This window comes from Heterocephalus glaber, unplaced genomic scaffold (assembly GCF_053883595.1).
Source record: "Heterocephalus glaber isolate CG9 unplaced genomic scaffold, H.glaber_assembly_v1.0 deba00001481, whole genome shotgun sequence".
NCBI classification, from domain to species: domain Eukaryota; kingdom Metazoa; phylum Chordata; class Mammalia; order Rodentia; family Bathyergidae; genus Heterocephalus; species Heterocephalus glaber.
Genome location: NW_028258317.1, coordinates 47,788,151 through 47,814,848, shown reverse-complemented (window position 1 = coordinate 47,814,848; position 26,698 = coordinate 47,788,151). Strand labels below are relative to the sequence as shown.

Below are 26,698 nucleotides of genomic sequence, written 5' to 3'. Positions count from 1 at the left end.
CTCAACATTCCAATACACAGATTACATGTTATTCCCAAGCATACACACACACACACACACACACACACATACACACACACACAAATGAGCTATAGGCTTTCTCTTTAAGACTGAAAGTTACTGAAAAGTTGAATCAATAGAATTAGCAAACTCTGACATAAAGACCATGGTTTCAATATCTATCATGGGTCACTAACATCAAGCTAAAAGCTTTCAAAGCATTCTAGTACAGTCTGAAAACTTCAGATAACATCAACACATTAATGATTCGGACATTATAGGAATGTCAGAGGAGTAAGAAATTATTATAGCACTATCATTATAAGTTATAGACCACTTATATCCACATAAACAATGTTAGAATGCATGGAAGAATTTCAAACATGATATTAATCTGGGGGCGGGGGGGTGGAAAAGGAGAGAAAATCCTTCCAAATAAACTTAGGCCAAGGCCATAGCAACTTTCTCTAGACAAATACAACTAACCACATATGTAAAATGAAATATTTAGTTTTTTGTGGGGTTTTTTTGTAGATATACCTTTAATCAGATTAGGAAAATTTTTTTTCTTTTTATTTTACTGGTACATTTTAGATATACATAATGATAACATTCATCATAGGGAATTTGTATCTGTACATAATATATCTTGCTTCTTCTTTTTCTCCCCTCTCTGCAACCCTACTTCCTTCTTTTTCTACAAAAGCCTTGTTTCCATTTTTTTCTCCCATTCTATCTTTTCTTGTCCCTTTTTTCTTTTCCCCCTTCCCCTCTCCTTCATTCCCCTTCTCATTTGAACAATTTCTTCCTATTTCTCAATTTCTATTATACATTTTGGTCCTTATTTATACTTTTGGTTTCTCATACCAGAGAAACCATGCAATATTTACACATGTCCAGCTTATTTCATTAAAAGTATGGTCTCAAGGTGCATCCATTTAGCTATAAATCTCTCAAGTTTATCCTTCTTGATGGCAGAATAGTACTCCATTGTATAAAAAAAACACTTCTTTATTCATTCATCAGCTGATAGGCATTTGGGCTGTTATATTTTGTTGACAAATAGAAAATAAGAGTTCTCGCCTTTTTTGCTCAGTTTAAGGAAATGGAAGGTATCACCTACCTTGAAAGTCCCAGAGGACCAAAGAAAAACTTAAGAAAAATTTCTAGAACTAAAGAATATGAATGTTCACATGGGAAAGACGCATGACAGTTTTAGCATAATTTATTAAAATAAGGAGGGCCAGCTGTGGTGGCACACATTTGTAATCTTAGCACCCGGGAGGCTGACGAAGGAGGATCTCCTCGAGTCCGAGGCCACCCTGAGCTACATAGTGAGTTCAAGGCCAGCCTGAACTACATACCAAGACCCTGTCTCAAAAAATCAAAGGGGGGCCAGGGATTTGGCTCAGTGGTTCCGCCACTTGCTCCGCAAGCACAAGGTCCCGAGTTTGATCTCTGGTACAAAAAAAAAAAAAAAAAAAAAATCAAAGGGAAAAAAATTAGGCATAAAATTTCAAGAAATTTGGATGTAAAATATTTTATGAACTTTCAGAGAGAAAAAGAAAAAAATCAGAGGCCACACATGAAGGATCAGAAATCAAAAGAGTGCTTTATTTGTCCACAGTAGTATTGCAAACTAGGAGAAACACATCATTAAATCCAGGGAAAATAAATGAATTTTACAGGAAAGGAAGGTAATCACTGCTTACTATATGCTAGATTTGAGCAAATTTATCTATCGTGTCAGTATAAACACTGAATATTAATCTACCAAAGTTAAAAGGTAATCACTAGGTTGAGACATATAAAATTATCATATTTGTACATCAGAACCTAAAATTATCAGTAGCATGAGGAATGGGGAGGGTGTGTGTGTGTGCATGTGTCTGTGTTAGTGACAAAAAGAGAACAGGCTAACACAATGCTTAAAACTAAAAAGTTTTTAAATATTAAAAAAAATAAAAAGGCAATGAAATGAGTATGCTATTTTTAAAATATATAAGTAAAATTTAAAATAACAGATAAAAAAGATAACTAGAGTTGCCTCTGAGATGTGATTTATGAGAGAGGAGAAGAAGTTAAGTTCTACTTTATAAAAAAATACTGCATTAACTGACTCTACTATGTACACTATGTAAGCTCATAATATACCCCGATGGATACATATATTCAATAAAAAGAAGATTGTCTTTAAAAAAGGGGTAGGACAAAGAAAAGACAGAGTCCAGGATACAGTCATACATACGCTACAGGTTTTTTAGTGTCTCAGAGGGTACTTTCTGGAGATAGGAACACTATCTCCATCCCATTCTTGTCAGAGATAGATATTCTAAAAATCACCCTTTCACAAAAGAGACGAAAACCAAGCTAGAGTGAGGTTAACTACACTGCTTTACTATTTACACACTGCTGACTTATCTTTTTAAAGTGAGGTGTGCAGCCCAATGCCGCACTTGCTGCTCTGGTTGATATCACATAAGCTATTCTTTCCTGAATAATATTCAGCTTTGAAATTGGCAATGACATAAATAAAACCAGAGGATTTCAAAACATTATTTTGGAAAGACTGATCTTTAATGGTTTAAAAAAAAAAAAAAGGAAAAAGAAAGCTGGGCATGGTGGCACATGCCGGTAATCTCAGCACTCCAGAGGCTGAGGCAGGAGGCTCACTGTGAATTTGAGGCCGGCCTGGACTACACTGCAAGATCCTGTCTCAAAAAAAAAAAAAAATTTAAAAAAGTTAAAAATTAAGAACAATTAATATGTTGAAACACATGAAATATTTTTTGTAGAAAAGATTGACATAGAATTTAACCAAATCAATATGGAACATTAGACATGGGGAACGTGAGTATGTATGTATTGTAGAGATTAAAAAAAGGAGTGTGCTACGAATTTTTTAAAAGTACTTATTTCAGGTATCTTTACTTACACTAAGAGTCAAAGAGTTTTTTGACATTCCAGCACTCCCCCTCCATACCCAACCCAATTCTGTACCTTGAAAAGAATATAACCTTGAATCCTTCTATCATTTATGACAAGATATCCCTCTCTCTAAACATTTACTTATAATTGTAGTAGTTAGGATTTGTTAAAGATTCTCTTACAGGCTAAGAAATTACAGGTGAATCCTGAGTGTCAAGATAATGCTACATGACATATGATCTTTCTTAGATTTGTACCACTCTTTGGAAGAAATGAAAGGCCAATATGTTCACAATCTACATGTAGAACTATTGACCGACATGAACAGCATCATTTTGTCAGTATCTTTCTAAAACAAGTCAAATGCCCTGCGTATGAATAAACCTTTAGCAAACATTTGATAATGAATTCCTTTCCAACTATTTAACAGATGGGTCAGATCTCCAGAACTTTAAATTAATTTCATTTTCATTAAACGTATTTAGCAGTCACCTAATGCTAAGGCACTTTCTCACACACCATGAAAGCAAAAATTCCTTAGTGTAAGGTACATGCATGCTTGCTTTAATAAGTAATACCATGAGACATTAAATAAAAAATATTGTTGCTAACATTTTAATATGAAAGAAACGGGAAGTTGTGAAATGCAATGGGGAGGAAAAGAAAAAATCAAGAGTAAGTATTTTTAAAAAAGTCAAGTCAAGAAAACAACTCTTGTTAAGAGTTAAGAAGCTGTTTTACGGGGCCGGGGATTTGGCTCAGTGGTTTCGCTGCCTGCTGCGCAACCGCAAGGACCTGAGTTCGATCCCCGATTCCAAAAAAAAGAAAAAAAGAAGCTCTTTTAGAGAAGGCATATAGTCTTGGTATTCACTTCTATAGCCTAGCATAAAATGAACATGGCACACTCAAGAAACACTGAAGAAACATTTGCTGATTTGACCTAAGAACTGAACTATGCCTATCTTAGCATTCAATGAGGTGAGAAAGTAAAGTCCCAACAATCTTGGGGTACAGCTACGTTAGACAGTCAGCATGATGAAAGGAAAAGCCTCTTCTCTGAGAATAGCAGATCCTTACCTGTTGTTGGACTGGTACTTGCTGCACCACCTGTGTAGGCACTGCTGCTTGACTAGCCACAGATGTTTGCAAAGTCACTGTCGAACCTGTGTCCGACCCAGTCTCTGATGTCTGCATGATGATGGTCTCTGAAATATATGAAAACAAATAAAATTTACAGTGTTCTCCGTTCATGATAAGCTTCATTATTACATTTGTTCTTAATATTCTGTACAGAAACTTTCAACTCTCATCATACCGCTCATCCCAACATACTGCCATAGTTCATGTATGTTATAGTCATCCTGACCACAATTTAAATAAATACAGAAAATACTAATCCTCACCAGTACTTGTTAACCTGAGATTATGAAGGGTGAATTTAATTGAGAACTGCCGTCCTCACATCTCATCTGATATAAAGACTTCAATTTCTTTAAAAACTGTATTTCAAAATAATGTCAACATATTCTTAATTCTCAGTACACAAATCCTACCTGGTAGAAACTACTTTCTAGACACTTTCACAGGCTATCAGTATGTCCTCAGAGAAGGGATATGATGTAAAATGAATCATTTCTAAGATTCTTTCCAACTACAAAACTTACCATTCAGTGATATATAAAAATGACTGTATATCCAAAAATCAACTGATATATCCTGAATTCAGCCAAGTTCATTAATATTCTCAAGCTGCTACTTACGCATTCAATAAAATATGACCAGAATTCTCATTTTCTTCCCTGACGTGAAGGGAACAGTATTTAATTAATACTCATAAAACTATTGCATCATAGCTTAAATCTATGAAGAGTAGAATAAGCACTGATTTTCCTTAAAGAATTCTTAAAGAGTATTTAGTTCTCTCAAGCAGAAACTTAACCCTTGTCAGAATCTTTTGTCATAGCATGACCTCTTCCATTTCTCTTTTTCCAAACCTATGATCTCATTCAATTTTATAAATGGTCCTCTGAAGATATCAAATCTCTTACTTTATATATGAGGAAAGTAAAGTCCACAAATATTAAGGAACTCACTCAATAGAGACAGAAGAAACTTAATAGGGACAGGAGAAGCATTGGGACTTTTTTAATTTTGAGTCTGTATTTATTTTATTTAGAGACTCTGATGCTAGCATTTCTGTAGGTGATCTGAGTATTTTCTTATTGTTTTCCTTAGTCAAAATTCTAAAGCAATACAATAAAACTTAACACATATAAAAAGTATAGTAGTTACTACTAATTGTTTAACAAATGTTAAAGACCCTTCTAAATGCTTTAAATGTTAATTCATAAGTTAATCCATGTAACAACCCAATGCAGTTGGTATGATTATGATTTCCATTTACAATTGATGAACCTCAGCTCCATAGACAGAAGATGGGTAAGGGCTACAAAATAAAAGTAAAGCTGGGCTGGGGATTTGGCTCAGTGGTTCCGCCGCCTGCCTCACAAGCGCAAGGTCCAGAGTTAGATCCCCAGTACCAAAAAAAAAAAAAGTAAAGGGACGTTATCCCTTTACCCCAGTTATATGGGTGACCTAATGTTCAGATGCAAGACAGGATGGAATAGGAAGGCCAATCTGCAGATACCAGTTCTGATTTTCCAAAAGCTAAAATCCAAATTCTCATGTGAAACCTTACAAATGGTGGCTCCTTTTTAAAAATTTAACACTGATTTACAAACACACACATGTATACATGCACACATGCTCCCATATCCCTTTGGACTACCATTAAGACCATGGACGTGCCTAAAAATTTAAGAGAATTGCAGTAATCATTACACAAAATTCCTACCTAATTAAGATCAATGGAAGGCCAATGGTTCTCAAAATTTGGGGAAAGAATACCAATTAGAAACCCTCTCTATGCTCCTTCCTCTTTCTCTCATCATAGACTGGGAAGGGGAAGGTTCAACCAAAAAGAAAGCAGAAGTCAAGGTCTTTTGATTTATTACACATTTATATGCTTTGATGCCATGAGTGCTTATATAGCAGGGGAGCAATTAGCAAGACTGAGGTAGTTTTTCTTCAAGAGATGAGGAATGAACCAGACATTAGATGTTATCTTCTGTGGGTTTTGTCTGTCTCTCTTGCCAACTCCATGATGGCTCCTAGCCTTTGTTAGTTTAGGGCACAGATGGAGAAGACAGAGAAGCCAGTTATCGCTTCTCCTTTAAGCTACTTAAATGAAGATAATTTTTTACATGAAGTCACTTAAGCCAATATTCCCTCCACTGTCCCCCAGAACTGGCTAGAAACTTTGCCAAGACTGGCTTGTATGTCCATACAGTGTACCAGTCCACATATCCTTTTCAGGTCCACATATTTTGACATCTAGAGATTTAGATCAAACACATAAAACAATGCAAAGTAAGAAATTCTGTTTAAATTTAAATGTACCTTCAGAGTAATTCTTAACCTTCAAAAAATGATGATATGAAATAGTGTATCACGAAACCAAAGCCACAGATTTGGACATTGGCCTCTTACTATATTAGACTCTACAGATCGATTTTGTTTTCCTCAGAGTGAATCCTTAACTATCAACATTCAAAAATCAGAAAACTATGCATTGAAATGTAAATTATGATTTTCTTGAAAAATTTGAAAATTGGAAAAGGTGATGCCCATACTATCTTGTTTACAGGCAAATTATTTAAATGTTAATATTCATTCACTTACTTTGCCTCTATAGACATCTGAGTGTTTGAGTCTCTTTAATGAAGCCAGAAACCTAATCCTATAAATTGAAATTGGAGATACCCACCAGCTGCCAGCTTGGCTGAGCTGGGCTGAGCGGGGCCGAGCAGTTGCAGCCTGACTGGGACCTGCTTCCTCCAGCTCTCTGGACCAGCTTGCGACCAAGATGGGGTGAGGAGGACCTCCCCGGGCATGCCCACCAGCCTCCAGCTTGGCTACTCAGGCACATCCAACTACAGCCCCCCAACCCGCCTCCAGCCTTCTGGCAGTGCAGCTACTTGGTTCCACATTGCAGAAGCACAGGGGGACATAAAAGCCATTGTCCTGACCTGCAGAAGTAAACAACAGAGAGAGGGCCACTCTCAGGCTCCCTGATGAAAACAAGACCACTGGAATAGTGAAGAGAATCTCTGCAATAAAGGCACACCGGACCACCATGCTTGGTAAGTTGGAGGGACCATCAGGTCCCATCGGAAACTGGACTTTCTTCAGTGGAAAGGCAGCGGACACCTGCAATAGAACCTTGCAGAGTGCAACCCTGCAGGATGACAAGAAGCTCAACTTGGGACATGCAGCCAGAAATCTGCCTGAATCTCATGGGTCTGGGACTAGCTTACTGAGACTCATTGACTTATAACTGTACACTGCTGCCCACGTTGTTTATTGTGACAGCACAGACATACCCTGAAGGAGGCCCTTCATTTTTAAAGATGATAGATTAATAACTACCACAAATTGTCATTCTCTAAGATGTATTTGATGCTATGATGTTGCTGATTGTATCACTTGGGCTAAAGTGTTGTGATTGATCTAAACAGATGGTGTTCCTGGTATAATGAAAATGAGATAGCCTCAGAGCCATTAGAGACACAAAACCTAAAGACCAGCTATATCTGGAAGGCACCTCTGAGAAGCAATCATTCCATAAGGGTTTTAAATACATCAGCAAAGATACTTACAATGAGCAACTTCAAAATATCAACCCAGGAACTAAACCAAGGACAGTACCAAAAACAAAAATGAGAACACATTTAAGCAGGTCACAAACCCAGACTTCTACCCTCCAAAAGGCAAATTCTGGGGGAAATGAGGTGGAAGTCTGATAATCAACCACCTGGACACCCTGAACTGATAACACAGGAAGTAACAAAACAGATGAATAAAGCTCTAGAAAAATTCAAAGCAGAAATAATCTCCCAGATAACGACAGAGATGGTGGGCAGAGTGAAAGACATGATTAGAGGCTCTAGAACAGAAAGTGATAAAAAAACAGATGAGCTCAGCATAAGAACGAAATGGAAACCATGATCACCCAACATAAGAAAGAAATGGAATCCGTGAAACAGATTCAAACAGATATTCAGGAGATTAAAAACTCCACTGAAAGCATGCAGAGCAGATTAAGAGAATCTGAAGATAGAATATGAGATATAGAAGACAGGATTGTGGTGAAGGACCATGAAAACAGAGATTTCTTAAAAACAGTAAAGGACCATGAAAAATCAATTCAGCAGCTGCTAGATGATGCAAAGAAGAATAACCTAAGACTGACAGGAGTCCACAAAAAAACAGGAGAAAGTACAATTGACATAAAAAACTGTTCACAGAAGTAATACTAGAAAACTTCCCAGACAGAGGCAAAGAATTGGACATACAGATAAGTGAGGCATATAGAACTCCACCTAACCATGATCAAAAAAAATATACACCTAGACATATAATAGGATCCCAGAAATCCAACAGAAGAACAAAATCCTACAGGCAGTTAGAGAAAAGAAACAAATCACCTATAAAGGAAAGCCCATCGGAATCATGGCAGACTTATCAACACAAACCCTCAAATCAAGGAGGGCCTAGAGGCAAGTATTTCAAGCCCTAAAAGAAAATAACTTCCAACTTAGACTGTTTTACCCTGGAAAATTATCTTTCAGAATCGATGGGGAAATTAGATATTTCCATGACAAAGATCACCTGAGAAATTTCATGAACACCAAACCAGCACTCCAAACAATTCTAAACAATATCCTAGAAAAGGCAAAGAAGGTCACAACTCCATGAGGCCCAACAAAGGGAAGCCACCAGGCAAGGTAAGAAACTAAAGGGAAAGGGGGAAAAAGAAATAAGAGCCAACAATAGTAAAACATCATGACAAGGATGAGTCAATATCTATCAATTACAAATATCAATGTCAGTGGCCTCAATTCACCAATCAAAAGAAGTAGACTGACAGAATGGATTAAGAAGCAAAATCTAGCAATATCCTGTATACAAGAAACACACCTAACTCAAAAAGAAATTCATAGACTGAAAGTAAAAGGATGGAAAATGGCTCTCCATGTGACAGGAACCCCAAAAAAGCAAGGGTAGCAATCTTATTTGCTGACAAAGTAGATTTCAAACTAAAACTAATTAAGAGAGACAAAGATGGTCACTACATCCTTGTGAAGGGAACAATCCAAGAGGAAGAGATGAAAATCCTAAATATATATGCACCAAATATGAATGCCTCCAACTATACAAAACAAATATTAATGGACATGAAAAACCAAATAAGCACTAATACAACTGTAGTGGGGGACCTCAATACCCCACTATCACAAAGAGACAGATCATCTAGACAAAAAATTAACAAGGAAATTCTAGAACTGAATGAAGCTATTGAACAAATGGACTTAATAGATATTTACAGAGTGTTCCACCCCACAAAATCAGAATACACATTCTTTTCAGCTGCACATGGATCATTCTCCAAAATAGACCATATGCTAGCTCACAGGACATGTCTAAGTCAATGTAAAAGAATTGAAATTACCCCCTGTATATTATCAGACCATAGTGCAACACAATTGGAGATCAGTAACATGAGAAACTGCAAAACTCCCACAAACACCTGGAAATTGAATAACACAATCCTGAACAACCAATGGGTCACAGAGGAAATTAAAGAAGAAATTAGACAGCTTCTGCAAGTAAATGATAATGCCAGTACAACATACAGGAATCTATGGGACACAATGAAAGCAGTTCTACACAGGAAATTCATAGCAGTGAATGCCCATATTAGGAAAACAGAGAGAACTCGGATAAATAACCTAATGCAGAACCTCAAGCTCCTAGAAAAAGAAGAGACTAACAAACTCAAAGCTTACACAAGAGAGGAAATTACATAGATCAGAGCAGAAATCAATGCAATGGAGACTAAGAGAATGATACAAAAAATTAATGAATCAAAGAGTTGGATTTTTGAAAGAATAAATAAAATCAATAAACCTTTGCCAACTTTATCAAGAAAAGGAAAGAAAAGGCTCATATCCTTGCAATTAAGAACGAAAAAGGGAAAGTCACAACAGAACCAGCAGAAATCCAGAGGATCATCAATATCTACTTTGAGAACCTGTACTCTCATAAAATGGAAAACACACAAGAAATGGACAGATTCCTAGATACATATGAATTGCCAAAGTTAAAGGAAGAAGATATAGAAATTCTAAATACCCCAATTACAATGAGGGAAATTGAAAATGTAATAAAAAATTTACCAGGGAAGAAAAGCCCAGGTCCTAATGGCTTCACTGCTGAATTCTACAAGACATTTAAAAAAGAACTAACACCATTACTCTTTAAACTCATCAAGGAAATTGAAAGGGAATCAATACTTCCAAACTCATTCTTGGAAGCAAGTGTGACTTTGATTCCAAAACCAGGGAAAGACCCAAACCAAAAAGAGAACTATAGGCCAATCTCCCTAATGAATACAGATGCAAAAATCCTCAACAAGATACTGGCAAACAGAATACAGAGGGTCATCAAGAAGATCATACACCCTGACCAAGTCAGATTTATCCCAGGGATGCAAGGATGGTTCAATATTTGTAAATCAATAAATGTAATACACTATATTAACAGAGTCAAGGATGAAAACCATATGATCATCTCAATAGATGCAGAAAAGGCATTTGACAGAAGCCAACACCCATTCATGATAAAAATGCTACAGAAAATTGGAACAGAAGGTCTTTATCTCAACCTGATTAAGGCTATGTATGAGGCTATTAAGGCCAACATCATACTAAATGGTCAAAAACTGAAAACTTTCACGTTAAAATCAGGAACAAGACAAGGATGCCCACTATCACCACTCCTGTTCAATATAGTTCTGGAAACATTAGCCACAGCAATTAGAAAAAAGAAATAAATAAAAGGAACAAAGATAGGAAAGAAAGAAGTTAAATTGTTATTATTTGCTGATGGTATGATACTTTACATAGAAGACTCAAAAAACTCTACCAAAGACTTCTAGACTTAATTGACAGATTCAGTTGAGTAGCTGGATATAAGGTCAACATTCAAAAAACAATAGCCTTCGTATACACAAATAGCAGACTCACTGAGAGAGAAATTAGGGAAACAATTCCTTTTACAATAGCATCTAAAAAAATGAAATATCTAGGAATCAATCTAACAAAGGAAGCAAAAGACCTCTACACTGAAAACTACAGCAACCTGAAAAATGAGACTGAGGAGGATATAAGAAAATGGAAAGCCATCCCTTGCTCCTGGGTAGGAAGAACCAATATAGTGAAAATGCCCATACTTCCGAAACTACTATATAGATTTAATGCAATGCCGATTGAAATTCCAACAATATACTTCACAGAACTAGAGAAAACAATCCAAAAATTCATTTGGAACCAGAAGAGACTTAGAATAGCAAAAGCAATTCTGGGCAACAGAGATATGGCTGGGGGTATCACAATCCCCAACTGGAAGCTATACTACAAAGCTACTGTGATAAAAACAGTACGGTACTGGCAAAGAAACAGACCCGAAGATCAGTGGAATAGATTAGAAGATGCAGAAACAATTTCAGACATACTCAGCTACCTCATTTTGGCAAAGGAGCCAACCACCCTCATTGGAGGAAAGATAGCCTATTTAATAAATGGTGTTGGAAAAACTGGATTTCAACCTGCCTGAGATTAAAACTAGACCCATATGTATCACCATGCACTAAACTAAGATTGAAGTGGATTAAAAACCTAAATATTAAGACAGAAACACTAAATTTGCTGGAAGATAAGTTAGGTAGAACTCTTGAAGATACTGGCATAGGAAAAGGCTTTATGAACAAAACCTCAATAGCATGGGAACTAGCAGAAAGAATCAACAACTGGGATTTCATCTTATTAAAAAGCTTCTGCACTGTGCCACCAACAGAGCTAACAGACAACCTACAATGTGGGAAAAAATTTTTAGCAGCTGTAACTCAGACAAAGGACTACTATCTAGAATATATAAAGAACTGAAAAATATCAGACCCCCCAAATTCAAAGACCCAATTCAAAAATGGGCATCTGAAATGAACAGACATTTCTCAGACAAAGAAGTAAAAGCAGCAAACAAACATGAAAAAATGTTCAACATCACTGGTCATTCAAAAGATGCGGATGAAAACAACCCTGAGATTCCACCTCACCCCAGAAAGAGTGGCTGCTTTCAAGAAATCAACAAATAACAAATGCTGGCGGGGGTGTGGAGAGAAAGGAGAGAAAGGAACCCTTCTCCGTTGTTGGTGGGAGTGCAGGCTGGTGAGACCACTATGGAAATCAGTGTGGAGAAACCTCAAAGAACTAGGGCTGGAGGTCCCATTTGACCCAGCTATTCCCCTGCTGGGTATTTTCCCAAAAGAATTAAAAGAATCGTACCACCAAAAAAAAAAGAAAGAAAAAAAAGAGAGAAATTGGAATATTTTGAGGGGGTTTAAAACAAAGTTGAAGACATTTATACTGATTTACCTATTTTATACAAAAAAGTAATACCCAAGCTTTGATGACTGATAGAAACACGTGACTGTGTTATTAAAACCATGGTTTTCCTCATTTTAGAGGTTAGTCAATAGAGATGCAGAGATGTTAAGCCACTTGCCCGAGGCCCTACAGGGTGTAAAATTGGAAAGTAGGGTTTGAACATCACACTAAAGCTTTGTGCATTGAACTACTGGAACAGGTTGGATGTCCTCAGTTTCATAATAAACGTTGCACAGATACAAATAAGCAGAGTACAGAAACAAAAGGTGTTAAAATTTTAGAAAGTGAAAAAAACATCAACTATTTAACGGGAACAAACTTTACAGAGTAGAGAAAGTAAGACTGGTAGAAAACACTGGTTGTAAAATTTAAAGTTAGCAAGTTATGGAAAACTTCCCATTGAGCATCTGGCTCCATGTAACATACAATATCAAACGTGGCACAATGATCCCAATCCAGCACAACTAAATATCAACCAAACAGCAATCAAGTCCCAGAATATCTTTTGTTTCTTCCAAATTTCTGCTCTCTGGACCAATGTATTTGGCTTCTAGATTACAGGGTCAAACCAACTGATTAAAATACAGCCCATCAGGATTGCCTGCTTGTTTTGCTTTTTGTCTTCACAGACACAACTCCATTCTCCTCAGATTTCACTACCATCTTCAACTTGAGGTTCTCTCTGCCATCACTTAAGAGAGTCTCAATCACATCCCATACACAGTTCAACTCTAGAAGTCACACCTACGTCTGTCATTTACTTTTAAGCCCTTTGATGCCAGAAACTAAGCTCTTTCAAATACATTTTCTAGTTGTATCTTCAGAAGAACCCTATGGTTCCCTACTTAACAAATGAGGAAACTGAGGCAAAGATCAATTAAACTTAGCAAAGTTAGAGGAAGAAAAGTCTGAATTCAATCTACATTTGTCTGGATCTAAATCCCATGGTGTCAACCACTAGATTATATTGCTTTGCAATATCGTAACAGGGCTTCCAAACGAAAAAAAATTCCTAGCTATAAGGATGCTGGTCTGAAGGAGAATCTTTTGGGTTCTAAGTTCATAATATTTTATTTACACGTCCAATACTAGACATCCATCTTATCTTTCTGACAAAATTAAGGAAGTTATTTCCTCCTTTTCTACTGAGATTATAATAAAACATAACTAATAAGTATTTTTTCAGACACATTTTAAATGATTAATTCTGAAAACCTGATTTAAAAGCAGGTCAATAAGAATGTTAAAGCATGCTTGAAAAGTATCTCTCCTGCTAAATTTTGCTAAAGAGATGATTTTGACCTTAATACATTGAGAATATTCAGGTAGTTATCTAACATTTATAGAAAGTAAAGACCGTCACATGAGGATATGCTCCATTTGTAGGTTTTGTTTTACTCCCAGCATAGCAATTTATGAGTATACTGGAGGTATTCACATTCACCCAGTAGTAGTTTCTGGTGCTTTGTTTATGTTTGGGAGTAATTTAGTTTAGTTCCTTCACAGCCTCCTTTCAAGTGGTATTTGTTTATCAGTCATAAATGCAGTCACATTAATCCATTATGATAAGCTAAATAAACCCCTGCAGTCTGTCAATGATGCAGCCCCTATGTAAATAAGCTGTATATTTTTGAAGGAAAGACTTGCACAATTTCAGTCTAGTCATCCTTGCCTAATGTGGCTGTCAGGTGTGTCATGAGCAACAGATGCTTGTTTGACAAAGGACCTTTTTATTCTGGCTAATTAAGCAGTTGGACACACCAGCCTGTTAATGTTCAGCTTTGTATGGCCAGCTCTGGCTGAATCATGTGAATCTACAGCTAAATGGGCCACATTTTGAAAGAAGACTAATTAACCCCTAGGAGAAGGAAAAGAATATTGCAAAAACCCAGCTGCTGAATGCAACAAGATTAGCATTTCTTCAACCTGATGGGTAAACCTAGGCAAATCAGATGTGTTTGGAACAAACATGCATTATTTTCAAGTTTTAAGGCATTCAAATGTTCTCTGTGGAACTTCCTGTAGATTATTTTATACACTCAAATTCACAGTTGGATTCCTTTTATTACACACAATGTACATGCCAGATTAAATGGTTTAATACTCTGACCTAGTCACTTACTTATCAAACAGAACTATATAACTAGGCTAGCTTAAAAATTCGTAATACCCATCTAACTTTTACTGGGATCTTTCATCTTGGTATAGTTTGCTGTCTTAAAGAAGCAAAGTGTGCAGAGTGTGATTCTACTACACTTACTGTATTGTTTTTAAAACTGAAGACTACAACAGGTTTTAATTCAGCATAGAAAATAAAGACTTGTAATTTAATTTTCAAGCACAACAGAAAATTTCCTTCCTTTTTCTCTAGCATTGAAAGACAAAGATGCTAGTTCCAATTTTCACATGAATCAAATTAGCCAAAATTATTGAGTCATTTAATAAACACAGTAAAAATAAATCACATCTAAAATGTGACCATACCCAACAATGAATTATTTGTAAGACCATTAGAATCCTAGTACCACATAAGATCATAGCAATGCCATTTGATAATTGAAGATTATTATTTTTTTAAATATGGGAAATTAACATTAGTGTGTGCCTATACAGAATAAGATCTAAAACCATTATAATCAAAATCCTGCAGCATAAAACTTTCATACTAATATCATGATTCAGCATCAGCAGTTCTAAATAAATGTTTAAAATAATACAGATACTGCCCATAACAATTAAAATTTCTACTAATTAAAGTAAGAGAACTAAAATGAGCAATGTTTTGGGGTGAAAAATACTGTATTGCTGACATTTACATTCCTGATCATAAAATTTGTATGAATGTACACTTTTCTTATTTTTTTTCCCCATTAACTTTATTGGTACATTTTAGGTATAAAATATAGTTACATTCATCATTGGGATCTTGTACCATTACATGAGTCTCTTGGTTCTTACTTTTTTTCCCCTTCCCTTGCCCTCCCTTCCCTATTTGCAAAGACCTTGTTTCCATTTTTTTCCACTTCTCATATGTTTTCCTTTCCCTTTTTTCCCTTCCCCTACCACTCCTAATTCCCCTACTCCTTTAGACCTTTTCTTCCTGTTACACAATATCAGTTACACATTTTTTAAATTACAATATTAAGATCTAGGAGACATTAACACAGATTTTACAGAATTTAAAAGGAAATAGAAAGCATATTACAAAAATCTTTTTTGAAATAAATTTGACAACTTCTAAGAAGTAACTTAGAAGACAAATTAATGAAACTAACTCTGGAGGAAATATAAAATTTGAATAGCACCTATTAAAGAAAGTATATTCCTAGCTTGCAAACCTACCTATATGACAACAACAGGCTCATAAACATTTTAACTGATAAATTATATCAAACATTTAAAGCAGAAAAAAGGAAGACTTCTCCCCTCATTTTAGGAAATCAACATTATGCTAATCCTAAAACTGGATAAAGATAATAGAAGAAAAAAGTACGAACATAGATAGACATTTGTTTAACAAAACAAACTATTAGAAGTCAGATCTGGCAGGATGTAGCAAGTGGTTTTATTATAGGCATGGCAGTGTTGGTTCAGCATTGGAAGATCCACCCCCAAAAGTAATCATTTTAACAGAGGAAAGGAGAAAGCCATATGATCCTGTCACTAGTTGGAGAAAGAGTATTGGACTAAATTCTACAGCTGTTCATGGTAAAAGCTATCAGGACACTAGAAGAGGAATAGAACCTTCTCAACAGATCAAAGACATGTACTCCATACTTCCAACAAAAACTCCTTCTATGAATGGAGACGATACAATGCTTTCTCCCTAAAGTGGGGAACAAGGGCATATATGCCTACTCTTCATCTGTCTATTAGACTTTGAAACATAGGTCTAAACCAAAATAGTCTGGCAATAAAATGACACAACTAGGATAGGATTGGCATGGCAGAAGCAAAATCTTTATATGTAGATGAAATGATCATCTACAGAGAAAATACTAAGAAATCTCTAGGAGCCCCTAGAACTTGTACTTGAATTTAGCAGGATTAGAAAACACAAGGTATATATAAAAATTCAGGTCTGTGTATACTTGCTATAAATGAAGAACTGGATATTGAAATTTAAAAGTTATGTAGGAGTACAAAGGCCCCAGAATAGCCAAAAACAAAAACAAAAACAGTGTTGGAAGACGTTTAGCACCCAATTTTAAGACTTCTTCTAAAGCTACAGTAATCAAGGCAGTGTTGGTGTAAGGAAAGACATATAGATCATTTGAATAAAACAGACAATCTAGAAATAGAACCACACATATACGGTCCACTGAGTTTTGAAAGATTATTTAACACTAGCATTTTATAGAATATAAACTCGATTCAAGAGCCGAGGAAGAGATAGTGTCTTCAGCAAACGGCATTAGAACACCTGGTATCCGTACATAAAAAATTAACCTCAACCCTTTTTTTCCATACATGAAAATAATTTGAAGGAATCTATGAACCTAAATAAGAAAGCCTAAAAGTACAAAACTTTAAGAAGAAATTATAAGGGAAAATATTTATGAATTCAGTGTAGGCAAGAACTACCTAGGATACAAAAAACATGATGTATAAAAGAAAAAACAAATTGATAAATGAGATTCCACCAAAATTTAGAACTTTAAATGACATCATTAAAATGAAAAGTAATCCTTAAACAGATTATATTTACGATGCATATAACCTATGACCAGAATATATAAAGTATTCTTAGAGCTCATTAATAGACAACCCAATTAAAATGTAGACATAAGATGATAAATAGCCAGTATAGCACAAGGAATGGTGTGCAATTCTAGAATCAGGAAAATACTAATCAGTACAATAACAAGATTGAATTATACACTCATTAGGGAGATGAATTCAAAAGTTTTAAAAGCCTTGTCATGACTTTTTCTTTTTGTTGGATTCTCCCCCTTTGCGTTTAATTTGTCATGCCCAATAGATTCATTCCACTGGGTTTCCTGGGGTTGTGATCCTCATTGTCTTTTCCTGGGTATTGTCTAAAATTTTTTGGAGTGCCGGTTTGGTATTCATGAAGTTCCTGAGGTGCTCTTTATCATGGAAGTATCTTATTTCTCCATCAATTCTGAAAGATAGTTTTGCAGGGTACATCAATCTGGGTTGGAGGCTGTTTTCCTTTAGGGCTTGAAATACATCAGTCCAAGCTCTTCTTGCCTTGAGGGATTGCATTGAGAAGTCTGCTGTGATTCTGATGGGCTGTCCTTTGTATGTTGTTTTTTTTTTTGTTTTTTTTTTGGTACCGGGGATCGAACTTGGGTCCTTGGCGCTTGCGAGGCATGCAACGGAACCACTGGGCTAAATCCCTGGCCCCCTTGTATGTGATTTATTTCTTTTCTCTCACTGCTTGTAGAATTTTATTCTTCTGTTGGATTTCTAGAATCCTAACTACTATATGCCTATGTGTAGATTTTTTTGATCAAGGTTAGCTGGAGTCCTATATGCCTCACTTATCTGTATATCAAGTTCTTTTCCCCTCCTTGGGAAGTTTTCTGCCATCACTTCTGGGTGCTGAGACTGGCTGAGCTTCACTGCCCTAGGAGCCTGGGATGGCAGTGGGGGAGCTTCCTTCCAGGTGCTGGGACCAGCTGAGCTTCTCTCAACTTTTTTGAAGATAATAAAAAATATTACTCTAACTATTAAAAAAGGATATTAAGCAATTTCCAAAGAACATACAATGGGGCATACTTGAAATTATATGTGAATGTATCTTATTTGGCTAAATAATCATGCAATAGATTTAACTTTTTGAACCTTTGGCAAAAATATGTTGAACTTAGTATTTTACCTACACATACAAAATGTTATGACTAGGCTTTTTCTCCCCTCCACTCAGTTTTTTAAAAATGGCTTAAGTATATACTAAGTATCAAACCTTTATTTATATCACACCTCTATAAAAAGTTTACTCATTGGTAAAACATAAAGCTTTATCAAATCAATAAATCAAGTAGGTTGAGGGAGGTAAAAAGAAAACTCATGATTTTCTGTATTATAAAAGCTCTGCCTTTTTATTTAACTTTGATGTTGTAATCCTCATGACTGTATACAATAAATCTTTTGTACAAAATGCATCTGTAGAAAAATGATGGAATGATAATAGCACAGACTGTTCTGTAGTCATCTTCCTGTGATAACTGATGACAGTGATTAATGTTGGCGAAGATTAATCAGGACACTGATAACATATACAAGTTGCCTGGGTAACTTTTTTCATTTTTCAACAAAGGTTTTCTCTTACCTAATTTTTTCCATGACTCAGAATAGATTACGAAAAACTATTTCTTTAAGAAAAGAAAAAGCAAATTACTGTTACTGTTTTTATCTTAAAGGTCTAATTACTTAAAACACTAAAACAACCCATTAACAATGATACCACATGGTTGAAATGATGTAAAAATTGTTTTATTTCTGGTTATCAAGAGAAGCTGTCATCAGGCACAGATGCCATTTCAGCTTTTTCTCCCACTCACATTCATGAATTCATAGGCAAATCAGTCTTAACCTGGATGGCATAATCTAAAAAATGGCATTACTCTGACAGTAGCTGAAAAAAGAAAATGAAGCCCAACAAACAAAACCCTCTAAGTATAGTAACTCTACACCCCTACCCTATTGAAAGGAAGCCTGAGAATTAAATGGCATAATATATGGAAAGATGAGTCCACTGCTAAGAATAACCAGAACTTATCAAATGGAGCATTTGATGATGAGAACACAGATAATGCAAAAATAAAGAACACTCAATATTATGTCATAAATATTCACTCATATTCATTATCATGGTATTAAGCAGTTGTCATATTTGATCATTTATTATGTAATAGATCCCTTGAACACACTTAGTAATTTTACTCATGCAGTAGATAATCCCATTTTATAGGAGAGGAAAGTACGGTTCAAAGACATTAATAATTTTTCCAGAGTGACAGAACTCTTAATAAAGCCAGAATTCTTGCTTGGGTGTGATATGGATAGCATAAGTAGACAGTGAGGCTATGTTAGCAAGATCAACTTTAAAGAAATAAACACTTTGAACAATTCTGAATTTGAAGAAATATCACATGAACTGAAATATGTATCATTCCCACCAAATATGATCAATAAACATCTCTAAAGTCATTAATGTTATAATTTTTATGATATGGAAAAGGATATCATGGGTGAGAAGTGACCTGTAATAACTAAATATTTTATAGACCTGACTTTACTAAATAATTTATAGACAAAAAGGGGACTATTATAGACTCATTTGCTTTCAAGAATTTTTTATCATATAAAAATAGTCAAATAAAGGCTCAATTAAGTGTAACAGTATATATATAAAAGTATATACAAGCACAAAAATGAGTATTAAATATCACTTATTGCTAAAAATAAGCAACCAAAAGACCCATAATTGTGTAATATAAAGTGTTTCACCTATATCTATATTGAAATACTATATGGATCTATAAAACCCAACATGAAAAGACAGGTATAGTATTGTAAGCATAGAACATAGATTGCAAAGAAGCAGGTAGCACATCCTGCAAAAGATTTCTGAGGTATATAATGTAAGCTGGGCTATTGGAGGGAAAAATAACATCAGCGGAAGTCCTTAGGGGTTTTCCAAAAGAATAATTATAAATTTTGGGTAGTCTCAAGGTTACCCTAGACTTGCTGGTCAAAACCAACATGGCTTCAAAAGCCACTTCAGCCTAGAGCTATCACAGAAAGTCAGTCTTAAATTCTGTAACCTAAAATAACTCTTACAATCCCAAAGACACCTGTAAAGATAGATTTTGATTTTTTCAGTTGCTGTGCAAGAGCACTGCCTCCCTTCTTACCATTAAATGACTCAAAACTCTCAAAGGATTCTAACAAACCACCTTTTCAATGGATCTGATATCTGTGGAGATAGACTTTATAGATCCACTCATTGCTAGTTTCATGATCTTTGTCATTTTGTGCTGAAGAAATTTATGGTAATACACATTCCCAAATGTCAAAAATGATCCCTTCTTTATGACACTACTCAACCTATTCTCAAATCTACAATCAAGATGTAAAATTCAGTTCTGTTCCCTTTGAATGCAAACTGACATCAATGATACCGCTTTCCAATATCTCAAATTAAGAAAAAGACATAGGTGAGGAATTTAGATATTTAGTTCTACTGAAGTATCTTCTTTCTAAATACCCTAGTGTCATGTATGTATTTTTCCCACAAACCCTATAAACAGTGAGCTTTTATTTTTTTGTTCTCTACACACAAAAATGTGATTTTTTTGTTATTTGTTTTGATTTTTTTTTTTTGGTACCGGGGATCGAACTCAGGACCTTGCGCTTATGAGGCAGGTGGCAGCACCACTGAGCTAAATCCCCAGCCCTGTTGTTTGTTTTGAGACAAGGTCTTCTATGTAGTTCAGGTTGGTCTTAAACTCGCTATGTAGCCCAAACTGGCCTCAAACTCATAAGGATCCTCCTGCCTCAGCCCCCAGGGCTGGAATTACAGTAATGCAGCACAATATCTGGCTCAAAAGTGTGTCTATCCACAAAGAAGTACCTATCCTACCTTTTGTTTTGGATTCATAAATAAAAATAAGACTGCCAAGTAGGACTTCCAGGTGGTCTTAAATTAGGAGAGATGTGAACAAAGGGAAGGGAAAGATTAATTCAGAAGGCCACATTACTTAAAGAACTACATAGTGATGTCACAGACACCACTACAGGAACAGAGGATAAACCAAGTTTAAACTTAAGATAAACTTTAACCTGTTACTCATCAAAAGCAAGATCTGTGATTTCTTCTATGATACACAGGTGGTTTTTGCTACAAGCTGCGACTTTTCACTTCAGCCTACAATGCCCAATAGGTAACTAAAAGTAGAACAAATTCTGACCTTCATTTTGCAAAACTCTGGGTCAAATCTTTCTAAAGTATATTAATCATTTAGGGAGTGGCTGTCTATAAGTTGGCAAAACAAGATTTCTTAGTCCTAAACTTATCTAGCCTATCTCATCACCTTTCAAGATTGAGAATATTAGGATAAGAGATCTATAGAAATAAGTCAGCTATGCCCAGAAGTCTACATTTCCCAAACCTAGGGTCAACTTGTATTTCAGCAGAGCCTTACATGACTGAAGCACTTTCAAGTCATGAGGATTCCTCCCAAGGGAACCAAATTGTTCCTCAAGTTATGAGGATTAATCTCATAACTAACCAAATTGCCTTTCTAGTGGCAATTTCTGGAGCTCTGAAACCAAGACTGATATGAACAACCAGACTCCAAACTACCATAGTATTCCATAACACTGTCAGTTTTGTTGTTGTTGTTGTTTGTGAATGAACCAGTCTGATCTTCTTCATCAGAATATACCCCCTCCAGCTATTCAAGCTATAATCCTTTTCCTATCTTCTCTCTTACTTTCCAATGAAAGGTTTTATCTATAAATTCATACTGTGGCTTCAGTTTTAATCTCCATTGTCATTAAAGCATGGACTCATGCTAGCCAGTGACAGAACCACAAAAGAATTAAGCAGGCAGTATTGCACCCAAACAAGAAGATTTTCTCTGGATTTTATACAGAGCAAAAGGAAGAACAGTAATTCTTAACTTTCTTCACACCCAAAGACTCCAGACCACTTTCCTCTTAGATTCTTTTGCCCACACAAGAATTGTTTTCTCCATTCTATTTTTTTTTATAAAAATGGAGAATAGAATCTTTTCCAGCTCCTAACTAAATGACAGGCTCAAAGAGATCAACACATCTAAAAGGGGAAAATAATACTGTATAATAACATTGCTAATAATGGAAACAATATATCCCACTTTAAATGTACAATATATTAAAGAGTGAATTCTCATTACTGCCACTTTCTGGCAAATATAGTGAACATGAATGTGAGTGGACTTTAAAAAACTATATATTATATATGTTATATATATAAAACATATATATTATATAACATATACAAAAACTCTGAAACATTTGCTATACATCATGCTATTAATCATATGAAATGTTTACACTGTCTTTCACTATAGAAATGCATATATAACAGACTGAAGAACTAGGAACTAGCCAACTCTAGATATTCATGTACTTAAAAAATTACTTCTCTGTAAACAGCAGGAAAATTTGAAATTGTTATTTAAAAACACTGTTCCTTTGGCATTTCTTTTATGGGAAGGGTAGTGAATTCTATATATGGCTGTCCTTCCAATATTTTCTTTTATTTATTATTTTTATTTATTATTATTCTTATTATTTTCATTTATTCTTTTAAAAATTCCTTACTAAATGGTTCTATCTTCCAACATGGGTTATCTTATACTATCTCATAAATCTTTACTAAATACTCCTAACTAGGATTATTTAAATGTTTAAAATCAACTAGGCTCTTTATAATTACAGTGGTAGCTCGGTTCATGAACTTGTTTCCACAGTTCTGGTCTCAAGCACGAGAACCGAATCAAATTCATTTGCGACCAGAACTGTGGAAACAAGTTCATGAACCGAAGTATCACTTTAAAAACAGTTGTCATTATATATATATTATATATATATATGTATCATTATATGTGAAATTTCACACAACGAATCTCATTTTCCTCTTTCCCTTCTCTTAATAAATTTTGGTGGTCTTCTGTGGAGAGTAAAAGAGGCAAAGAACTCTTCTTTTATCCCTCATATATTAATAGTAATTATTTTATTATATTATATATTATAATAGTAATAATTTTATCCCATTCATTTCATCAACAAAGTTTTCAAGAATTCCCTTGAATCACCCTCTCCATTTCTGCAAATTTCACTCAATTGATGCCTTACCTGTTTACCACATCATTCTAAGAGATTTCTATCTTTTCCAAGGACAGTAAGGAACAATCTTTAAATCTACAAATTTTATGACCTTTCCCGTTTTCAAACTCACTGAACTATTAAACTACACTTAAAATTAATAACAATCTCTTATCTCCTTGAAAACCTCTTCCTCCTTTTCTTTCCAAGACAGTCCATTCTGATTTCATTCCTACTTGTCTGAATAGTTTGTTTCCCTCAACAGTTTAATTTTTCCTTTTGAACACAGATATAACCGTACACACACGTGCATGCAAAGAGTTGAGATTAGATCGTCTCTTCTGTCCAACTGTTTCTACTGTTGTGCTTATATGTGAATAACTCCCAAATCGCCAAATACTCTTTCTTCTCTTGAGCTACAGTTTCAGATTTTTAACTGCTTGTTGAACCTTTTCAAATGACCTAGCATCACTGCAACTCTAACTTTTCAATTGCAATTATGAAACCCCAACTTAAATGTTCAGGCCTATTAAACCATTGTGCAACACCTTCCCTCAAGATGTGGAAGATACATACTCTTCCCTTAAGAACTTCAAAAATCTACTCATGGTATGAGATAAGAGAGACAATCTTTAGGCAGTCACAGTGGTGCACATTTGTACTTCCAATTACATGGGAGTCTGAGAGAGGAAGATCACAAGTGCTACGCCATTCTGGGCAACTTATCAAGACACTGACTCAAAATTAAAAAAATAAAAAGGACTGGAGATGTTCAGCGAAAGAGGGGAGAGAGAGGGAGGGAGAGAGAGAGAGAGAGAGAGAGAGAGAGAGAGAGAGAGAGAAGGAAGGGAAAGGGGAGAATATATATATATATATATCTCCAGTTATTTGACATGCTGGCATCTTGTTTTCTCAAAAAAGTCTAAAAGAGCTAAACTTTTCCCCTTCGTCCTTAAATTTAATCAATTGCTGAGTGTAATTACTCTGCTACTTAATTGTCTCTTGAAAATCTATTCATTTATTTCCATTTCACCAAATACATCCCTAGAGTTCAGGCAACTCCCTACAATAGGTCCCCAGTGCCCTCAGGAAAAAACTGCAAAAACTCTAACAAGACTTATGAGGGTCTTTAAAATATAGCTTCTGCCTACATCTTCCCAAGAATACATACAATCTAGCTACCCTCAGTTCCTGGGGGCATTTGAACATGTAGTTTCTTCAGTTTGAAACCATTTTTCTTTCCCGGTTCTGACAACTTCAATTTCAATATATTGGGATAAATTTTATTTCTCCTAGAAAGCTTTCTAAGCAATGAACATTCTTACCTCTTTCTTTTAATAAGTCTTGGGCTGGTGTCCTTCTGGGTGTTCCTATAGCATCCTACCTTTACTCCATGTCCAACAACCTTTGTAGTAAAATTGCTTGTCTTGTCAACCAAAGAATAGCCTCTAGAGCACATGGACTAATGTTTATCTTTTTCACTTACAAATATCCCACAGTGCCTACTAGAGAGAGAATCTTAAATTTGTTGATTAAGCAAATGAGTCTCCAAAGAGTATAAGACCCCGCTGAAATTTTACTATTGGCATATGCTTTGTCAGAAGCATTTAATACTTAAAATTCTATATAAACGTAATTGTCTCCTACAGCCATTTCTAATCAAGGTATTTATTAAGATGTTTTTTCTTAATTTTCTAATGTGACTTCTCTTTCAATTTCTATTACAGAAAAATTCTGTAACAACTTCTGTATCCTAAAAATTGTCCCAAAACATTTTGTATATAATTTTTGTTTTGTTGTTTTGGTACTGGGGATTGAACTCAAGACCTTGTGCTTGCAAGGCAGGTGACAGAACCACTGAGCTAAATCCCTGGCCCTTGTATATAATTTTTAAATAAAGAAATAAGGATTAGGTGGGCATGGTGGCGCATGCCCATAATACCAGCATTATTGAAGGTTGAGGCATGAGGATCTCAAGTTTGAGCCCACTGGAGTAACTTATCAAGATCCTGTCTCAAAATAAAAAACAACAAAAGTCTGGGGCTGTTGCTCAATGTGAAGCCTGTGAGTTCAATCTCTAGCATCTTAAAAAAAAAAAAAAGAGGAGAGGGAGAGGAGATTAAAGAAATTTGAATGTACAAATCAAGTCTTCAGGTATTGCTCCAAACCTTCTGACATATCATTTACTGTGTTTTAATAAGTATACATGATTCCTTGAATTGTGGATTGGGAACCAATGCTCTAATCATGTCACTTTAGAATAGGTACCCTGATATGCCTCCTTTGTTAGACAGAAACCCTTAGATCTTTAATTTTCATAGCTAAAATGCTAAGAATAAGTAATTAGCCTAATAGTAGTTGTCTGACTTCATCATTAACCACTTGAAATTTATTTGAGCTGGCTACACTTAACTGACATTCTTCTATATTCTTAATAATCACTGAAACTTTCCACAAAAAAAGTCTTCCAGGAAGCCTGTTATTCATTAGTTAACACATTTATATAAGGAATTTACATACATTATTTCATTTGGATAGAAATCTTGTGAAGTAGGTACTATTATTATCCTATTTTTTTATGGATGAGAAACGATGACATAGAACAAATAATTCTATCAGAAGCAAGGTCACATAATTGGAAAAGGATACAGTGAGGCCTTCAATGGATCACAAGACATACTAGGTTCAGGAGCTAAGCTTTCTTTCTTTTTTTAACCAACCCAGACATACTACTAGGCTTAAAATATGACAATTTTATAACAGACAAACTATATGCAGTCCTGTCTAGGAGTCTTTTCTGCACAATCTACACATTATAAAAATTAACATGCTATACATTTTAACAGTTAGTCATCTTTATATTATATTCTTTAAAAAAGTCTTAATTTCAATCCCTGCAATACAGACTGACAAGATAGTTTTCTAGTCTATTCTATAGATATAAGCTAAAAGTAATAAAAATGCCTGAATCATGGGGATACTACAATATCTCTGCTGAGGCATCAACACAGATTTGTTAGAATTGCACTTGGGGCTCAGAAAATGTGGAAAAGCAATGTGTCACCATGCAAAACATTTTCTTTCCGAAATTTCAGAGTGAGATCTCAGGCATCCACCTTCAATTCTACTTCTCAAGGAATAGGAACAATTGGATGCAGCTTCTCTGACACCAAAAAAAGGGACAATCTCATAATTTATTTACCAAAAAACTGGTATTGGTGGGTCTTCTGCACAGATACCAGGGATGCTGCTCCCTGACCAATACATACAATCACAAACTGAATTCAGCAATTGCCAGAAAAATATATCTAAGTCTACTACCTAATGGCACTGCAATCACTGAGAAGCAAAGAGCTTTA

General features: G+C 35.3%; 1 protein-coding gene across 12 annotated transcripts in view; it reads right to left on the bottom strand.

Annotated features, from left to right (window-relative positions):
- The window catches only part of Rfx3 (regulatory factor X3), a 293,033-nt gene that overhangs the window by 161,097 nt on the left and 105,238 nt on the right, over window positions 1-26,698 (bottom strand). For all 12 annotated transcript variants that reach the window (XM_087184012.1, XM_021252766.2, XM_004838227.3 and 9 more), the window contains one exon: window positions 4,006-4,133. In XM_087184012.1, coding sequence (XP_087040138.1) covers window positions 4,006-4,122 — 117 coding nt within the window. In that variant the 5' untranslated portion in view covers window positions 4,123-4,133. The remainder of the gene's footprint in view (window positions 1-4,005; window positions 4,134-26,698) is intronic.